Source organism: Chrysemys picta, chromosome 7 (assembly GCF_011386835.1).
Source record: "Chrysemys picta bellii isolate R12L10 chromosome 7, ASM1138683v2, whole genome shotgun sequence".
In the NCBI taxonomy this organism is placed as follows: domain Eukaryota; kingdom Metazoa; phylum Chordata; order Testudines; family Emydidae; genus Chrysemys; species Chrysemys picta.
Genome location: NC_088797.1, coordinates 54320217 through 54336936, shown reverse-complemented (window position 1 = coordinate 54336936; position 16720 = coordinate 54320217). Strand labels below are relative to the sequence as shown.

Sequence of the window (16720 nt, the reverse complement as noted above, 5' to 3'; positions counted from 1 at the left end):
CAGAACCTGCCCATTGAAGGGGGCGGCGCTTACCTCATGCGGCTCCGGCCCCACGCCGCTCCCAAAAGGGGCCAACGCACCCTGTGGGGGGCACGTGGCTCTGCGCACTGCCCCTCTCTGCAGGGACCGCCCCCACAGGCCACAGTTCCCCATTCCCCGCCAAAGGGAGCTGTGGGGGCGGTGCTTGCAGACAGGAGCAGCGCATGGAGAACCCTGCCCCCAGCCCTTCCCCCAGGGCCATGCTGGGCCACTGGCCATTTCTGGGAGAGGCATGGGGCTGGGACAGGCAGGGCGCCTGCCTTAGCAGCAGCCCCGATGCACCACCAGAGATCGTGATTTACTGGGAGAGAGTCTCCAGGATTGACCAGCTGATCACGATTGACCGGTTGGTGACCCATGCTCTAGTGGCATACATTGGTGCAATGTCATTGACCTCAATGGAGTAGTGCCAATTTACACTAGAGAATTTGGCCTGTAGAGCTCTATACAACTACACGCTATAAGCTACATACATCTTGGGAATAGGCATGTCTTTGTGACGATTTGGGACATACTAAAATACTGAGAAATCCTTATAATGGTAATGCAGTTATTGTCTTTGAAAAGTGGCGAATTTAAAAATATTTTGAAACTTACATTCCCTAGGATCTCTATGGACTTAAACATGTGATCCTGACACAACAATGAAATAGTGCCCTTACTGGGATTATAGGAGTTGTCAGTGAAGACTCAGCATTTGTCAACATAGCATATCTGGGAGACACATTTTTCCTTAGAGCCAGAATAGGAAAACAGTGGTGACTGTTGGCAAGTGTTGACTTAAACAAAACAAAACAAAAAAATAGTGACCACCTAACATTAGTTTGGTTTTGCCTTTGAATAGGTGAATAAAAACCCCATTACAAACTTGGAGAGGAAGAAGAGATTCATGCCCACAAAGCTATGTCACGGCCAACAAAATGATTTGAGATAGAAACGTGTTTGGGTCACATTCCATAAAAGAAACTGTTGAAGTCATTTGCAATGGCACACACAACTCAACTTAATGCTAATGATGGTGCATGGTACCAGTTTAATCTGCTGGTGAAACATCAACTGCTAAAAAAGTACAGAAACAAAAGTTGCAGTTAGCTTTAATCTTCAGAATTCTCAATTTCATTTCAAAACCAAAAAAAAAAAAAAAAAAAAGAGTAATTATCAAAGACTTATACTATTCTTTCAATCTTCTAATGTTGAGAAGGTCCAATACAAAAGAAATGCAGGAAGTGCCAACAGTGCCAAAGATACAACACCAGACCTGCTAAAAGACAGACAGTTACGTTTTCGGTAACTGGTGTTCTTCGAGATGTGTTGCTCATGTCTATTCCACAATAGGTGTGCGTGCTCACCACCTGCACTGGTGCCGGAAATTTTTCCCCTAGCAATACCTGTGGGGGGGGCCCCCCCGTGACTCCTGGAGTGGCCCCTGCCTGGCGCAGTATAAGGGGAGCTGCGCGCTCCCCCCACCCTCAGTTCCTTCTTGCCAGACAACTCCAACAGAGAGGAAGGAGGGTGGGATGTGACATGAGCAACACATCTCGAAGAACACCAATTACGGAAAAGGTAACTGTCTTTTCTTCTCCAAGTCATTGCTCATGTGTATTCCACAATAGGTGATTCCAAGCTATATCTGTTGGAGGTGGGTAGGAGTTCACAAGTTCCCAGGATGGAGGACAGCCCTGCCAAACCCGGCGTCATCCCTGGTCTGGGGAACAATCGCATAGTGCGAGGAGAACATGTGAACTGAAGACCATGTGGCGGCCCTACAAACATCCTGGATGGGGATGTGGGCCACGAAGGCAGCCGACGAGGCCTGAGCCCAAGTCAAGTGTGCCCTCACAATGGGTGGCAGGGGAACACCTGCCAGTTCATAACAGGAACGGATGCACCAAGTGATCCAATTGGACAGCCTCTGAGTGGAAATCGGCTGGCCCCTCGTGCGCTCAGCCAAGGCGACGAACAGTTGCGAGGACTTTCTGAACGGCTTAGTCTGCTCAAGGTAGAAAGCCAGAGCACGCCGCATATCAAGCGTATGGAGACGGTGCTCCTCACTGGATGCGTGAGGCTTGGGGCACTGCCGGTAAAAAATGTCCTGACCCACGTGGTAGACGGAGACCACCTTCGGGAGGAATGCGGGGTGTGGGCGGAGCTGGACCTTGTCCTTATGAAAGACCATGTATGGCGGCTTGGAGGTCAGGGCCCTGAGCTCCGAGACTCACCTGCCCGACATGATTGCAACCAGGAAGGCCACCTTCCACGAAAGGTGAGACCAGGAGCACATGGCCAGTGATTCAAACGGGGGCCCCGGGAGACAAGCCAACACCAGGTTTAGGTCCCACTGTGGGTCTAGAATACGGGAAAAACGGTCCAAACCCTTAAGGAACCGGCCAGTCATAGCGTGGGAAAATGCTATGTGCCCTTGCACCGGTGGATGGAAGGCCGATATGGCTGCAAGGTGCATCCTGACCGACGAGGGCGCAAGGCCCTGGGTCCTTAGGAGGTAATCAAGGATAAGCTGGATTGGCGCGGTCACTGGGGAGACACCCTGGTTCGCCGCCCACCTAGAAAACCGGGACCACTTCACCAAATAAGCGCGGCGAGTGGAGGGCCATCTACTTTCAAGGAGGACACGCTGAACCTGGTCCGAGCACATCCGTTCCTTTCCACTTAACCACTGAGCAACCACGCCATGAGGTGAAGACCCGCTAGGTAGGTGTGGAGGCGGCGGCCCTAGTCCTGAGAGAGCAGGTCCGGGTGGAGCGGCAACAGCCACAGCGGAGCTACCGCCAGGCCCGTTAGGGTGCCATACCAATGCTGCCTGGGCCATGCCAGGGCAATCAGAAGGACCTGGGCCTTGTCTGACTTTATCTTCTCCAGGACCCTGCTGATTAGGGGGAACGGGGGAAAGGCATAGAGAAGCCAGCCTGACCAGGACAGGAGAAAGGGATCGGAGATGGCGCCCCTCCCCAGACCCCCCCGGAGCAGAACCGGGGGCATCGCCGGTTCTGCTGAGTCGCAAATAGGTCCACCTGGGGAGTTCCCCACCTTCGGAAGAGCCAGTGGGCCACTTCCGGGTGGAGGGACCACTCGTGTTGCAAGGAAAAGTCCCTGCTCAAGCGATCCATCCTCTCATTCTGCCCGGTAGGTGGAAGGCCTTCAGGTGGATGTCATGGGCTATACAGAAGTCCCACAGCCCGAGGGCTTTGCGGCAGAGGATCGGGCTCCGCCTTGCCTGCTGATATAGAACATCGAGGCTGTGTTGTCCGTGAGGACGCTGACTACCTTGCACTCTAGGTGTGAGTGGAAGGCCATACATGCCAGCCGCACCGCCCTGAGCTCCTTGACATTTATATGTAGGGTGAGGTCTTGAGCCGACCACAGACCTTGGGTCTGAAAGTTCCCCACGTTGGATCCCCAACCCAGGCCCGATGCATCGGACACCAGCTCCAACGAGAGGGCCCTGTCCCTGAATGGGACCCCTTGGACATGTTGTTTGGGATGGACCACCACCGTAGGGAGGCGATCGGAGAGTCCGGCACAGTGAGGACCTTGTCCATCCTGTCCGTGGCCTGGGAGAACTTGGAGGCCAACCAGAGCTGGAGGGGCCTCATCCTGAGTCTGGCGTGATGGACCACGTACGTGCACACCGACATGTGACCCAAGAGTTGCAGGCAAACCCTGGCTGTTGTCACCGGGAGAGAGGCCATGGCCGATTCTGTGTCCAGGAGCGCCCCGATAAACTCTATGCGTTGGACCAGGACTAAGGTGGACTTGGTGTTGTCTACCAACAGGGCCAAGGCGGTGCACGTGGACAGGAGGAGCACCACGTGATCCCTCACCCGTGACCGGGAGGTGCCTTTGACAAGCCAATCGTCCGGACAGGGGAATATCTGGACCTCCTGCCATCTGAGGTAAGCCGCTACCACCGACATGCATTTTGTAAACACCCTGGGGGCAGTGGACAGACCAAACGGAAGGACCATGAATTGGTAATGATTCTGTCCCACCACGAAATGGAGGAAGCGTCTGTGCCCCTCGAATACGTGGATGTGGAAGTATACATCCTGTAGATCGAGGGCAGCGTACCAGTCCCTGGGATCCAGGGAGGGGATGATGGAGGCCAGGGAGACCATGCGAAACTTGAGCTTCACCATGTACTGGTTCAGACCTCGGAGGTTCAGGATGGGCCTGAGCTCCCCTTTGGCCTTCGGGATAAGGAAATAACGGGAGTAATACCCCTTGCCCATGAACTCCTTGGGCACTGCCTGTATCGCTCCTAGTCCTAGGAGCCGCCCCACCTCCGGCTTGAGCAGAGTATTGTGTGAGGGGTCCCCCAAGAACAATAGGGGCAAGGGGTGGTTTGGCAGGGAAGAAATAAACTGGAAGGTGTAACCCCGGGAAACGGTGTTGAGGACCCATCTGTCCGAGGTTAGCTGCGACCATTCCGGGAGGAAAGCACACAACCGGTTGGAGAAGGGAAGCTTTATTTGGGGTGGATTCCTGATGAGGACTGGCAGGGTGCCCCCGAGTATCCCGTCAAAAACGCCTTTTCCCCGCCTGCTTGCCCTTGGAGGATCCAGGCTGGGGGCATGCCGAGTCTGCCTCTGAGGGCATCTCTTATAGTCCCGCTGCTTCTTATGGGCAGCCTCATACTTCAGGAGGGCGGCCTGGGTGGGAGTCTGCCGCGGCTTGAATTTAGATTTTGCCGGAGCCAGGACATAGAGGCCCAGAGCCTGAAGGTCGTGCCATGCGTCTTTCATGCCATGCAGCCTTGTATCTGTTTCCTCCACAAACAGAGCTTTCCCATCAAACAGGAGATCCTGCATGGAAGACTGCGCCTCGCTAGACAGCCCAGAGAGTAGAAGCCATGACGCCCGTCTCACAGACACCACAGACGCCATTGATCCCGCAGCTGTGTCTGCGGCATCTGAGGCTGCCTGCAGGGACGCCCTAGTGGCTGCTGTCCCTTCCTCCGCTAGCGCCTTAAACTCCTTCCTATTGCATTCCTGGAGGGAGTCCTCAAACTTAGGCAGGGAGCCCCACAGATTGAATTCCTACCGGCCCAGGAGAGCCTGATGGTTCGCCACTCATAACTGGAAGCTCGAAGATAAATAAATTTTCCTTCCGAAAGATTCCAGCCTCCGAGAGTCTTTGTTCTTTGGGGTTGGGGCTGGCTGACCCTGCCGTTCCCTATGGTTGACTGACCTGACCCGGCTGTCTGGCCTGGCACACCGAGGGACGGCTACAGATGGATACTGGGCTGGCGTAAGATCCGCTGCTGTCCCTGGACCGGGAGGAGTGGCGGTGCCAAGATCTACGACGGCCATGGGACCGTGATCTCGACATTGAGGACTGGTACCGACGGTAATAGCTGCTTCACAAACGGCCTCGACAGGCAGACCCGCGATGGCGAGATGCCAGCAATTGATGCCCGGGGCTGCGATGTCTTGGCGGAGACTTGGAGCAGGAGTCCGAGTGGGAACTGCGTCGACAATAGTGTCATGACCAACTGTGGTATCCTCTCCGAGACGAGGGCCTGGTATCCTCTCCGAGACGAGGGCCGACAGCAACACCCACCGCGGACCCGTCGATATTCGCTCCTTGAGGACAAGCGGTGCCGCAAGTCCCGAACGGATGGAACGCAGCCAGACAGTCTGGTTAGCATGGAGGGCAATCCATGTGGACTCTGCCCCGAGCAGTCGCTGGGCAGTGATCGGCGTCAGGAATGTTCCCTCGACTGAGACGAGTACCGGGCTGGAGGCGGCTTTGGGGATCCCAGGGGCGGTTTGCCTCTGGAGCGCGGGACTGACATCGGTGGCGCTCCAGGCACAGTCATGGACAGGACGTCCCAGGCTGCCTGGAGGGCTTCAGGCGTAGAAGGCATCCAGACATCCGAAGAGGCCTGTTCCAAAGGGACCAGGCTACTCCGCTCAGCTTGAGTCGGAGGCCTGGGGCCTTGTGGCGATTGAGGACTGCCCGACATGGGCCTATCCTCTGTCCCAGATTTCCCTCAGTGCCGCTGTGAAGAGGGAGTCTTCTTGGCCCTCTTGGCGTGCTCCATGGATGGGGAATGGTGCCGACTGGTCGATGGTACTGGAGGGTACTGGTTCGGAGCGGCGTGCTGGGATCGGGGTCAGTGCCAACTCCATCAGGATGGCCCGGAGCCTAATGTCCTCTTTTGGTCCGAGGCTTAAAAAACTTGCAAATCTTGTAACTTTCACTGATATGGGTTTCTCTCAAGCAGCACAAACAGTCTGCGTTGCGGGTTGTTCCTTGGCACAGAACGCCTGCAAGAGCCACATGACTTAAACCCCGGGGTGTGGGGCATGCCCTGGCCCGGGCTCACTGACTAACTAAACTAACTAAAAAGCTAACTAACTACAGGTACTAACGTTGAACGAATGAACAGTTCTGGGGACAAACTACTGCAAAGCTGGAGCAGAGCAGTTCCGACGCACCTTCACTGGCGGCAAGAAGGAACTGAGGGTGGTAGGAGCACACAGCTCCCCTTATACCACGCCAGGTAGTTGCCATTCCAGGGGTCGCGGAGGGTGCTCCCCCTATGGGTACTGCTAGGGGAAAAACTTCCGGCACCGGTGCACGTGGCGAGCAAGCACACCTATTGTGGAATACACATGAGCAATCACCCGAAGAAGTTGTGTTATGATCAACTCTAAAGAAGAAATCTGTTCTAATAATATGCTCAGGATTAAAGGTGCAATAAAACTTTAAAACAAGAACAGCAAAATCATCAAGAACCCAGACCTGGTGCAACATGTGTAAGATGTTCTGCTCCCTTTCTTTAGCAACAATATCTTCAGCAATTTCTGTAATGCTTGTAATGTCAAACCAGGACTCAAAGCTAGAGACAGAGACAAAACAAATTCGAGTTATTTCATATACGTTATTGTTATTTGAATGTGTGTCAAACTCCAAATAAGTTTCTAAAGCACCTTATGTATGAAAGATGTACAATGGGTAGAATTAAAACAAGCATTTTCTTTTATCTAAGGCCAGACAATTGTAAACTGAATTATAATAAATAGAAATGCTAGTTGAAAAGCACAGTGCAATTTGTTATACAAAATAACATTATTTCTGCTGTAGAACTAGACCTTTGCAACCTCTTTCCAGCTTAGCACTGAATTCAAGTTGTTTTTTGGCACTGTGATGTGACAGGTAGTCATGAAGGAAAACGTAATGCTTGCTGCTTGGCTCAGAGGATTTTAATTTTTGCTCACTGGCTGAGATATAAAAATTGTTTCCCTCTCTGTGGAAGCAACTTCAGAAAAAAAAAAAAAAGTCACTTGAGGAAGGGAGAAGTCATTCAAGCCCCTCCATCACTGAACAAAGATGATTCCAATCACTGTGTGATAACTTATCAATTTATCCAACTCAAATAAACAGATGGATAGTTGTAATGATGCAGGGCATTAGTTCTGAGTAGCTCATGCAGAACACACACAAACAGTCTGGGCCAATAGACCATGGCCTACCTTTTCAAGTCATCAAATACATCTGGCAGTAGGAAGTTAAGTAGTGACCAGAGTTCAGCCAAGTTGTTTTGTAAGGGAGTACCAGTTAACAGAAGTTTATTGTCAGCATTAAACCGTTTTAATTCCCTGATAAGACGACAGTTCATGTTCTTAATCCTATGTCCTTCATCCACTATCAGATACTTCCAGAAGCAATGCTACAGAAAGAAAAGAAGGTCACCTAGCATTTCAAGGAATGTGATCTTTGCCACATCAAAATACATATTACAGACAGGACTAGTAGAACTCCCTATTATGGCTGCCCAACACTCCCAATTATAAGACCCTATCGTCATTTGCTTATAACTTTGCCAAACTTCAACTGTTTAGGCTAAAATTTCCCATGCCTAGAATCTACCTCAGACTGGACTTTTGGGGGAAGGGGGAGAGGCGCTGTGTGTGTGTGTGTGTGTGTGTGTGTGTGTGTGTGTGTGTGTGTGTGTGTGTGTAATTTCACCCACAACACTCCAAGTTGTTTCCAAGAACAAGGCTAACAAAAATATTTTAAATTCATGTGACTATCTGAGCTCTAGTGGAGCAGGGAGTTAAAATCGGCAAGGACTGACCTATGTGTCAGCGAAGTGTCTTTCTAAATATCCATAAAAACCCACCCCAAATTTGGCCATGTTATAAGCCGTGGAAAAGTCTCAGTTCGTGCATACTCAGTGAAGACCATGCTTGAGCAACAGGAAACCTTAATTCTGGCACTTCCTAACTGTTGACTTTGCAACCTTAACGTTTTTAATGTAGTTTGTGTAATATTTTATAGTTTATATTATTCAGGAGTGCAAAAACTGATATAGAACTGAAATGTTATTAAGAAAAATGTGTTGCACCAGGAATGCTCCTTCCTTGACTCTATAGCAAAAGCAGAGATGACCATTATTAAGCAACCTCCTGTCTTAAGTGACCACTCAATGTACTGTACTAAATACAAATTCTACTCCAAAACCCACTCTGACACTGCACCCCATATTCTTCACAGTAATATTACTATATATATATGATTATGGCATAATTATGATGCATTTTGTACAATATAAGTCATGTGGGGTTTCATTGAAAAAGTTATGATTTGCTGAATATGATTATCCTATTTGTATGCATGTAACATTTTTGTATATGAAGTTATGAATACTGACTAGGGATCTGTATTTCAAATGGGCTTACTCTGGAAAACACCCACAGCCAGTCTTTCAGGTACAACAATGAAGCCAGACAGTGCAGATGGCCCATCAAAGCCAATGGACCGTAGAAGAACTTAACCATCATCTGAAGGTTCCAGGCAGCCTGTAATTAATGGCTGCTATGACTCAGGGCTTGTCTACACTATGCAGCTTTTAGCGACAAGGCTGTCTCCTTGTTGCTAAAAGTCAGCGTGTGTAAACGCTCTGTTGGTGTTTTGTAGGCACTTTTATCGACAAAATATTTCCAACCTCACAAGCAGTGTTAGCTTTGTCGCAGCAGAGGGCTCCTGCTAACAAAGCCGCATTCACACTGCCACTTGCATCAGCAAAACTTTTGTCTTTCACGGGGTGGGCTTTTTAAAGTACCCTTGAAAGACAAAAGTTTTGTTGACAACATCGTCGTGTTGACCAGCCCTCAGTAATGTATGCAAGGGCCTGTGACCAGGTCACATGACTCTGGACTCCATCTTGGGATGCCAGTATTTTTCCACAAGCTGAGCTTTGGGACAAAAGGTTCCCACCATATGTTAAAGCTATATAAGGAGTGACATCATCTGTTTCTCTTCACTCCCCACACAAGAAAACTCCTGAGGAACAAAGACTGAGCTGGGGGAAGTGCTGGACACAGGCTAAAAGGATTTCTAGCCATGTATGAAAGACTTGGAGATTTCAAGCTGTAAAGCAAGTGCAGCTTGTTCCTTAAGAATCTGCAAGCCTGCTTGTATCATCTCTCAGGGTGAGAAACTGTTAATTCATATCTAATCTTATAATATATTAAGCTTAGTTTGTGTTTTGTTTATTTGCTAGGTAATCTGCTTAGATCTGTTTCCTATCCCTTATAATCTATCTTTTGTAGTTAATAAACTTGTTTTTGCTTTATCTAAACCAGTGCATTTGAATGAAATGCATGGGAAATCGTAGCTCAAGGGGCAAAGGCTGTTGCATATTCCTCTCCACATGGGGGGGGCGGGGGGGCGGAGGAGAAAAGACGCTATGAGCTTATACTGTACAAATGCCTATGCAGTGCAAGATGGTATAATTTTGGGCTTATACTCCAGAGGGAGTGTGTGCCTGGGGAGCTGAATTACTTTGGCTGTAGACTTTCTACTGTTGCTTCATGCAGTGGCTGATCAGAGAGCCTGCCTGTAACTGCAGCTGGATGTGTTCCTACCTGTGTGAATGCTGGTGGAAGTGTAGAACTGGGAGGGGGTCTGCAGCTTGTCACAGCAGCACAGTGAGAGAGGGAGCCCAGGCAGCTCAGTGGTACCCCAGTTCCAGGTGGCACACGAGGGGGAACCCGTCACAACCACCTCCCCTTTAAACAACCAATTTTTGTCCATCTGTTGAGAGATCACTTAGGACAAGTTTGCTTCAGGCTAATGACTATGCTTGCCTTCTTACTGTAATTTCCCTACCATTGTCCACAACCCGTTTTGGGTAATGCATTCTACTTTTTTCAGAAAGTTACTAAATATGCCAATCCAGGGCTCTAGACACTGAGGGAACAGTGCACTTGGAAACAGATAAAAGCAGCTCTAACTGTTACGGTGTGACACTGCTACCCAGCAGAAAAAACGTTTGAAGTTTCTACAGCAGTAGAAAGCACTGTTGTAAGCTATATTAGAGATACTGAGGCATTCCACCTGTGAAGGTGCACTGTGTACCTGCAAGGCATTTCTGTCTCTCATGGCTATTTCAAACGAGGTAATGACCACAGGATGAATTTGCAGTGAACCTTCTCGCCTGTGAATTTTTTGAACCAATTTACGACGTTCCTGCTGGGATCCATGATACAGCATTATGGGAATCTAAAAGGAGTTTTTATACTTCCATTAATAAGTAGCAATCAAGAACCCACACATTTTATAGTAATCACACTAAGAACTACCACTGTGGTTACAATACATATAGAACAAGTTCCAAATCAAAACAGTTATGAGAATGAAATAATTTGCTCTTCTAAAACACTAAAAAGAAAATGCTTTTTACCTTTGGAGTGAATCTCTTGAACTCGGACATCCAGTTAGGAAGAGTAGACAAGGGACCACATACTAAGAATGGTCCAGGGACTCCTCTCTCTACCATCAGTGCTATTGTAGCAATACATTGGATTGTCTTTCCCAGTCCCATTTCATCAGCCAAAATGCCATTAATGCCATTTTCCCAAAGCATCTGCATACACAGAAAGATACATATGCCTAATAAGCACTAGACATCCAGGTGAATATAAACACCTATGACTGCATTCACCATTTGGCTCCTGCTATCAATCTCTTCCCATACGCATATTTTCAGAGTTAGATGAATAAAATTTCTACTTGCCTAACTTAGATACAAAGGATCTGTATGCATGTGCCAGTCAAATATTTACGTATACATGTGGCAGGTTAGGTGGCCAACTGGCCTTGTGAAAGTGCAAGAACTTGGACACATATCAGGTATCTGTATGCCCTTAACTGAACGCTTATCCCTAAGTGATATGATAACCTCACTAGAAATTTTCTGTTGACATTTTTCATGCTGGTTTCTAAACTAAAAGGTAATTTTTTATAAAGTTTGGTAAAAATTCTGCTTGGTCATTTTGAGTGCTCAAAGCAGAATATAGAAACAGTATTTCGTATTCAGACACTTTAGTGTTCAATATTAAAATAAATGTTAAGAGTGAACGCTTGCTCCATGAATAAATATGCTTTACAAGTTAAACAAATACAGAGACATAGCTAACAAAAAACCAGCTGCATAATTGTAATGTCATGCTTCTGCACAGAAGTAGGAATCTCCCTACATACACCTCTACCCCGATATAACACAAATTCGGATATAATGTGGTAAAGCAGCACTCGGGGGGGAAGAGGGGGGGGCTGCACGCTCCAGCGGATCAAAGCAAGTTCAATATAACGCAGTAAGATATTTTGGCTCGTTATATCGGGGTAGAGGTGTAGTTACACTGATATTTTAGCCAACTAGCCTTTATCATCTGCTTTCTAAAATCAGCACATTGTTACCTTTAAGTCTGAGCCAAAAACAATCAGAGGGAAAAACTTGCGCTTGTATCCTTTTAAGCTTCTTTGATGGATAAAAGTCAGTGGAAAAGATTTGAAGAAAAGCTGGGAGAGGGGTTGTTTGTTTGTTTTTTAAATATTAGAAAGTTAGTCTCTTTCAGGGTAGACAAGACCTATGGCCACATCAACACTAGGAGTGCTTTGGTAGTATAGATATACTATTATACCATACAGACAAAGTGTGCTCCTAGTATGGACACAACTTATACCAGAAAAACTGCAATTTTTTCAGTAAAGCTTATTCCAACCTCCTAGCCCAAGAGAAATAAGCTATAACATGAAAAAGCACAGTTTTGCCAGTGTACCTGTGGCTACAGTAGGGGCATTTGCTGGCACACTTCTTCACACCCTTGACCAACATAACAGTGCCAGCAGAAATCTGTAGTGTAGGTATGCCCTGTGATGACAACAGGGGACTTAATTGGGTCTATTCTGTTCTTGTTGCTAAGTCAGACTTTCCTTTCCATATGTAGTGAAGTGCACAATTTAGATGAAACTGAATGTGCATGTAGGCTATTTATTTTTATTTAGCAATTGGAACAAATATTCAAAAGAGAAATGGATTTTAAAACACTGTTTAGAAGGCTCTTGGGTCAATATCATTGGTCACAAGTTCCCATAAGGAGGAAACATGCCTGAAGCTGGGTTGGACCTGCTGGATGTTAAGCAGTTGGTATACTCAGGTTCCTGTCTAAGAGTGGGAAAACGGCACAAGATTCCACCTTGGGACAGGTACGGGCAAGAGGCCTAGCACCTGAAGAGGTGCACTTAGAGAGACCAGACATGGAACCGGTGCAGTTAGCCCTGTAACCATGAGCAGTTGAAAGAGGAAAGACTTTTTGTCAGAATATTTAAATCTTTTAATACATTTAACTCCAATGCCCTATATAAAAAAAGTCTTTGTTAAAAATTCAAAATACCAACTCTCCAAATAGGTTGCAAGAGCTCACAACACACATCAGATCCCCAAGACATTCTCTAGTTAGAGCAGGGAAGACTAGACTTGACACTCCTGATATTTCTAAAGTGAAAAATCAAGAAGAAAAACTTTATGATGTATAAAAGAGGCCTGAATATTCTTTAAAAAAATAAGTGTATGAGCCCAATTTTGAGTTTTAGAAATCCTTTACAGGCCACTCATAATTCCAAAACAAAGATGGAAGCACTGATTTTTGACACTTGAGATAGAGCTCATCTGAAATCAGGTAAGGAAAATCCTGCCTGAAATATCAGTACATTGTAACAGAGAAAATGGAGTACAGCTTCCCATATGCATGTTTTACTCCCATTAGAAGAGTGGCTTTAAGCTGTTTTCCTTCAAAACTTTCACCCAGACATTACGTGGCAATGTCCCCATACATATGCCCTTCTTTTAAAGGAACGTGCATGCAATTTCTGCAGTTCAGTCAACCACATAGGGCTGGAAAGGCCAAAGCTAACATGGACCAAGAGTTCCTTAAAAAACAAAACAAAAAAACTCAGCTCTGCACAGCTTTGGTGCCAAACCCAAAAGAAACACTGTTCCCCCAATATACTTAATGTGGAAGACTTTGAAACATGAGCAATATCATCTTCTGTTGAAATAAGTATAAACATAAGATTTAGGCTAACATACAGATTCATACCCTGAGCCATTCCATGCCTTCAACTTGGTACCACCTCATAACACCTCCTGAAAAAAGCTTTGGCTGTTGAAAGGGTATTGGCTGCCCGTTAAATTTCCGTACTGGATCAAGGAAGTGCTTGGCATTATGTCGTACAGCTTGCGACAACCTATCTTTAATGACACTATTAGAATCTCCATTTTTCTGTAGGTCTTCTGCACACAGTTTGTTAGAAGAGCTTTCATCCTACAGAAGAAAGTTCAGAGAATTTAAGTACAAACATTGCAAAGCTTAGTTAACATACTCAGCAAGCTGCTGAGAATTCTGGCAAATCTGCAAGTCAATGTTGCAGTTAGGCAAAACAGTATCCAGCTGCAATGATAAAGGCAGATTTAATCAAAGTGTGGCTGACCACACACAATGACTCAAGCACAAAATTTCCAGTGATGATATTGCCACCTAGCCAATTACACCTCTACCCCAATATAACTCTGTCCTCGGGAGCCAAAAAAAATCTTACCGTGTTATAGGTGAAACTGCGTTATATCGAACTTGCTTTGATCTGCTGGAGTGTGCAGCCCCCCCCCCCGGAGCACTGCTTTACCGCGTTATATTCGAATTCATGTTATATCGGGTCACATTATATCGGGGTAGAGGTGTAATATTTAAAACATTCAACCACCCAATGGCAATGTATCCTTCAACTCTTTGTAGTTTAAAAGCAGTAATATTTACTAAATAAAATGATAATGTTGAACACCAAGTTGCTATCCATAAAAGTGAACAGACCTCAAAACTTGACACACAAAGGACAGCATATTTCACGTGGAACTATTTCCCTTTTTTAAACAAATTCTAGTGACCACTAGAAGTTGGCTCCCCCCACACACTCAATTCCCTATAAGAACAACCAACCCCACTCCCCACCATCCTGCACCTTATCAATTCTCAAAACTAGAACAATTTATCATGTGTATGTTGCAAGCTTGATCTGATACTCCAGCACCCTGTTTTTCCTGAGCATATGACTTATATTCTGAGAGACAAAGATGTTTCCCTTGTGCTTCACACTACACTATCAAACAATTCACATTTAACACAAGACAAATTTAGGCTCCAACTTCTGGAGGCTTGAACTTAATATTAAATCAGTGCACCATTTAACCCCATACTTTTAAAACTTCTAGTAGAGCACCTAATGATATATCAGTTAGCCATTTATCTACAGAACAAGTTTAAAAATATACCACATAAAGTCATTCATAATGTATAAGTAAAACCACCACTTTGTCATGAATAAAATCAAGTTAGACAAAAATCATACATCTTATATAGGGTTCCCAGTGCTTATTTTTCCTAAAATTGTATTTATTCTATATAAATGTAAAAAATGCATATTTGTTATTTTATCAGTTAGAATGAAGAGAGAAATTGAGCTAACATATTTTAGACATTTCCTCCCAGTTTAATACAGAGAACAAGCGGCAAAACTGCATTTTATACCTCTCTCTTTAGCAAGATGTTTGGAGGCATAATCCAATAAAAAAAATTTCAAGATAAAGAATTCTATTTTCAGATACTTATTTTAAAATCACTTATTCCATGTTGGTATGTGCAACTTAGATTAACAAATATGGATAGTTAGAAAAGTAGGTTTTCAGTAATAAACAATTAAAATATGGGGGCAGAAAATGGGTAAAGACAATCTAAAATACAACGAGGAATTTTGAAATTAGAGACATTTAAATTGGTTTTACAGTGTACACTTAAGTTGTAACAATATGCATGGACATACCTGATTTTCTACTTTGCTTTTTTTGGCCACTGACAAGATTTCCTAGAAATAAAACAAAAATGCCAGTGTAAAATATGCTTTATAGCAACTTGAAAAACTAATATAGCAATATCTATTTTTGTAGAACCTTTAATCCCAGGATCTGAAAGTGCTACCCCGATATAACGCTGTCCTCGGGAGCCAAAAAAATGTTACCGCATTATAGGAGAAACCGTGTTATATCGAACTTGCTTTGATCCGCCGGAGTGCGCAGCCGCCCCCCGCCCGGAGCACTGCGTTACCGTGTTATATCCAAATTTGTGTTATATCGGGTAGCGTTATATCGAAGTAGAGGTGTATTATCCTCATTTGCTGATAAGAAGAACATGCACAGATAAATTAAATAACTTGCTCAAGGCCACACAGCTGGGAATACAAAATAAAGTTCACAAAATAAAGTTTACGTTTTTACACACACACGCTGGGGAGAGAAGAAATGGGTACACCTTCTGGAAGTCTGCTTAAATGCCTCATTTTGTTAACAAAGGTGTGTGCGATTATGCTAAAGAGATGATAATATAAGCTGCAGAAATCACATACCACCACATTTTAGTCAATAACCCCTCTGAAATTGCACATCAATGAATTCTATGCATGTTTATAATACGCTGCAGTACCATGAGACAGCAGTATCTGGAAGCTACATCACAAGGGAATGCTAATGTATTGAAAATATTTTTCTATTTGCTGCAAATTACATAAAATGCACTCTTACCTCTTTGGACATGACTTCTGAAATGTAATAGGTTTCATCTTCTCTTCCTCTTTTTTTCTTCACAGCTATAAGAAAATATCACATAGGCTCAAAATACTAGGTAAGCGACATCAAAAATTAATAAAACTATACTTAAAATATAGACAAAAAGCAAAACCTAATGATAGATCAACCTACCAGATTTCTCCTCTTTTTCATCAATTAGATTCTGACTCTAGAAAGTGAATATTTAAAAGCATTATCAACTTAAAGATTTTCTAGTATCTCTTGGATAGATAAGAGAAAGGTATAATCAGCATTGACATGTTTACATAGTTTGTAACTATGTTTGACATCATTTTTGAAAACTGTTACTCCCAAACACGGTAAATAGATTTCTAAAAATAGCATCTAGCGATGTTAGAACAAGGTCCAACATAACATGCTCAAAATATACCATCAGGTAGTCTTGAATAAAGTTTGGGCTAAAAACTGTTTTTCAAAAAGTCCTGGCCCACCTTGGAAAATCAAGCCATTCTAGGTACAACTGTTCAAAAAAAGTTTAAGTATGGCTTTGCTTAAGAGGACAGTTGTGTGACATGGACATACATGGAAAAGGCTTTATGACAGTGTACATACACTCAAGAGTAAAGCCAAAGACTGGAAAAAAAATATTTTTTTCTACTAACTTAATTTTTAACATTTACCAATCAAGGAAAAGTTACAGCCTACTCTGAAACCCATGTTGCTGTATCAATTTCAGGG

General features: G+C 45.1%; 1 protein-coding gene across 4 annotated transcripts in view; it reads right to left on the bottom strand.

The window, feature by feature from the left end:
• Positions 1 to 16720, bottom strand: part of HELLS (helicase, lymphoid specific) — a 53978-nt gene that overhangs the window by 21035 nt on the left and 16223 nt on the right. For 3 of the 4 annotated variants that reach the window (XM_005285632.5, XM_065553268.1, XM_065553269.1), the window contains 8 exons: positions 16154 to 16190; positions 15977 to 16041; positions 15223 to 15264; positions 13449 to 13673; positions 10751 to 10933; positions 10426 to 10569; positions 7536 to 7732; positions 6805 to 6901 (listed from right to left, as the gene is read on the bottom strand). In XM_005285632.5, the coding sequence (XP_005285689.1) occupies positions 6805 to 6901; positions 7536 to 7732; positions 10426 to 10569; positions 10751 to 10933; positions 13449 to 13673; positions 15223 to 15264; positions 15977 to 16041; positions 16154 to 16190 (990 nt within the window). The remainder of the gene's footprint in view (positions 1 to 6804; positions 6902 to 7535; positions 7733 to 10425; positions 10570 to 10750; positions 10934 to 13448; positions 13674 to 15222; positions 15265 to 15976; positions 16042 to 16153; positions 16191 to 16720) is intronic. The other variant, XM_065553270.1, reaches the window with a different exon arrangement.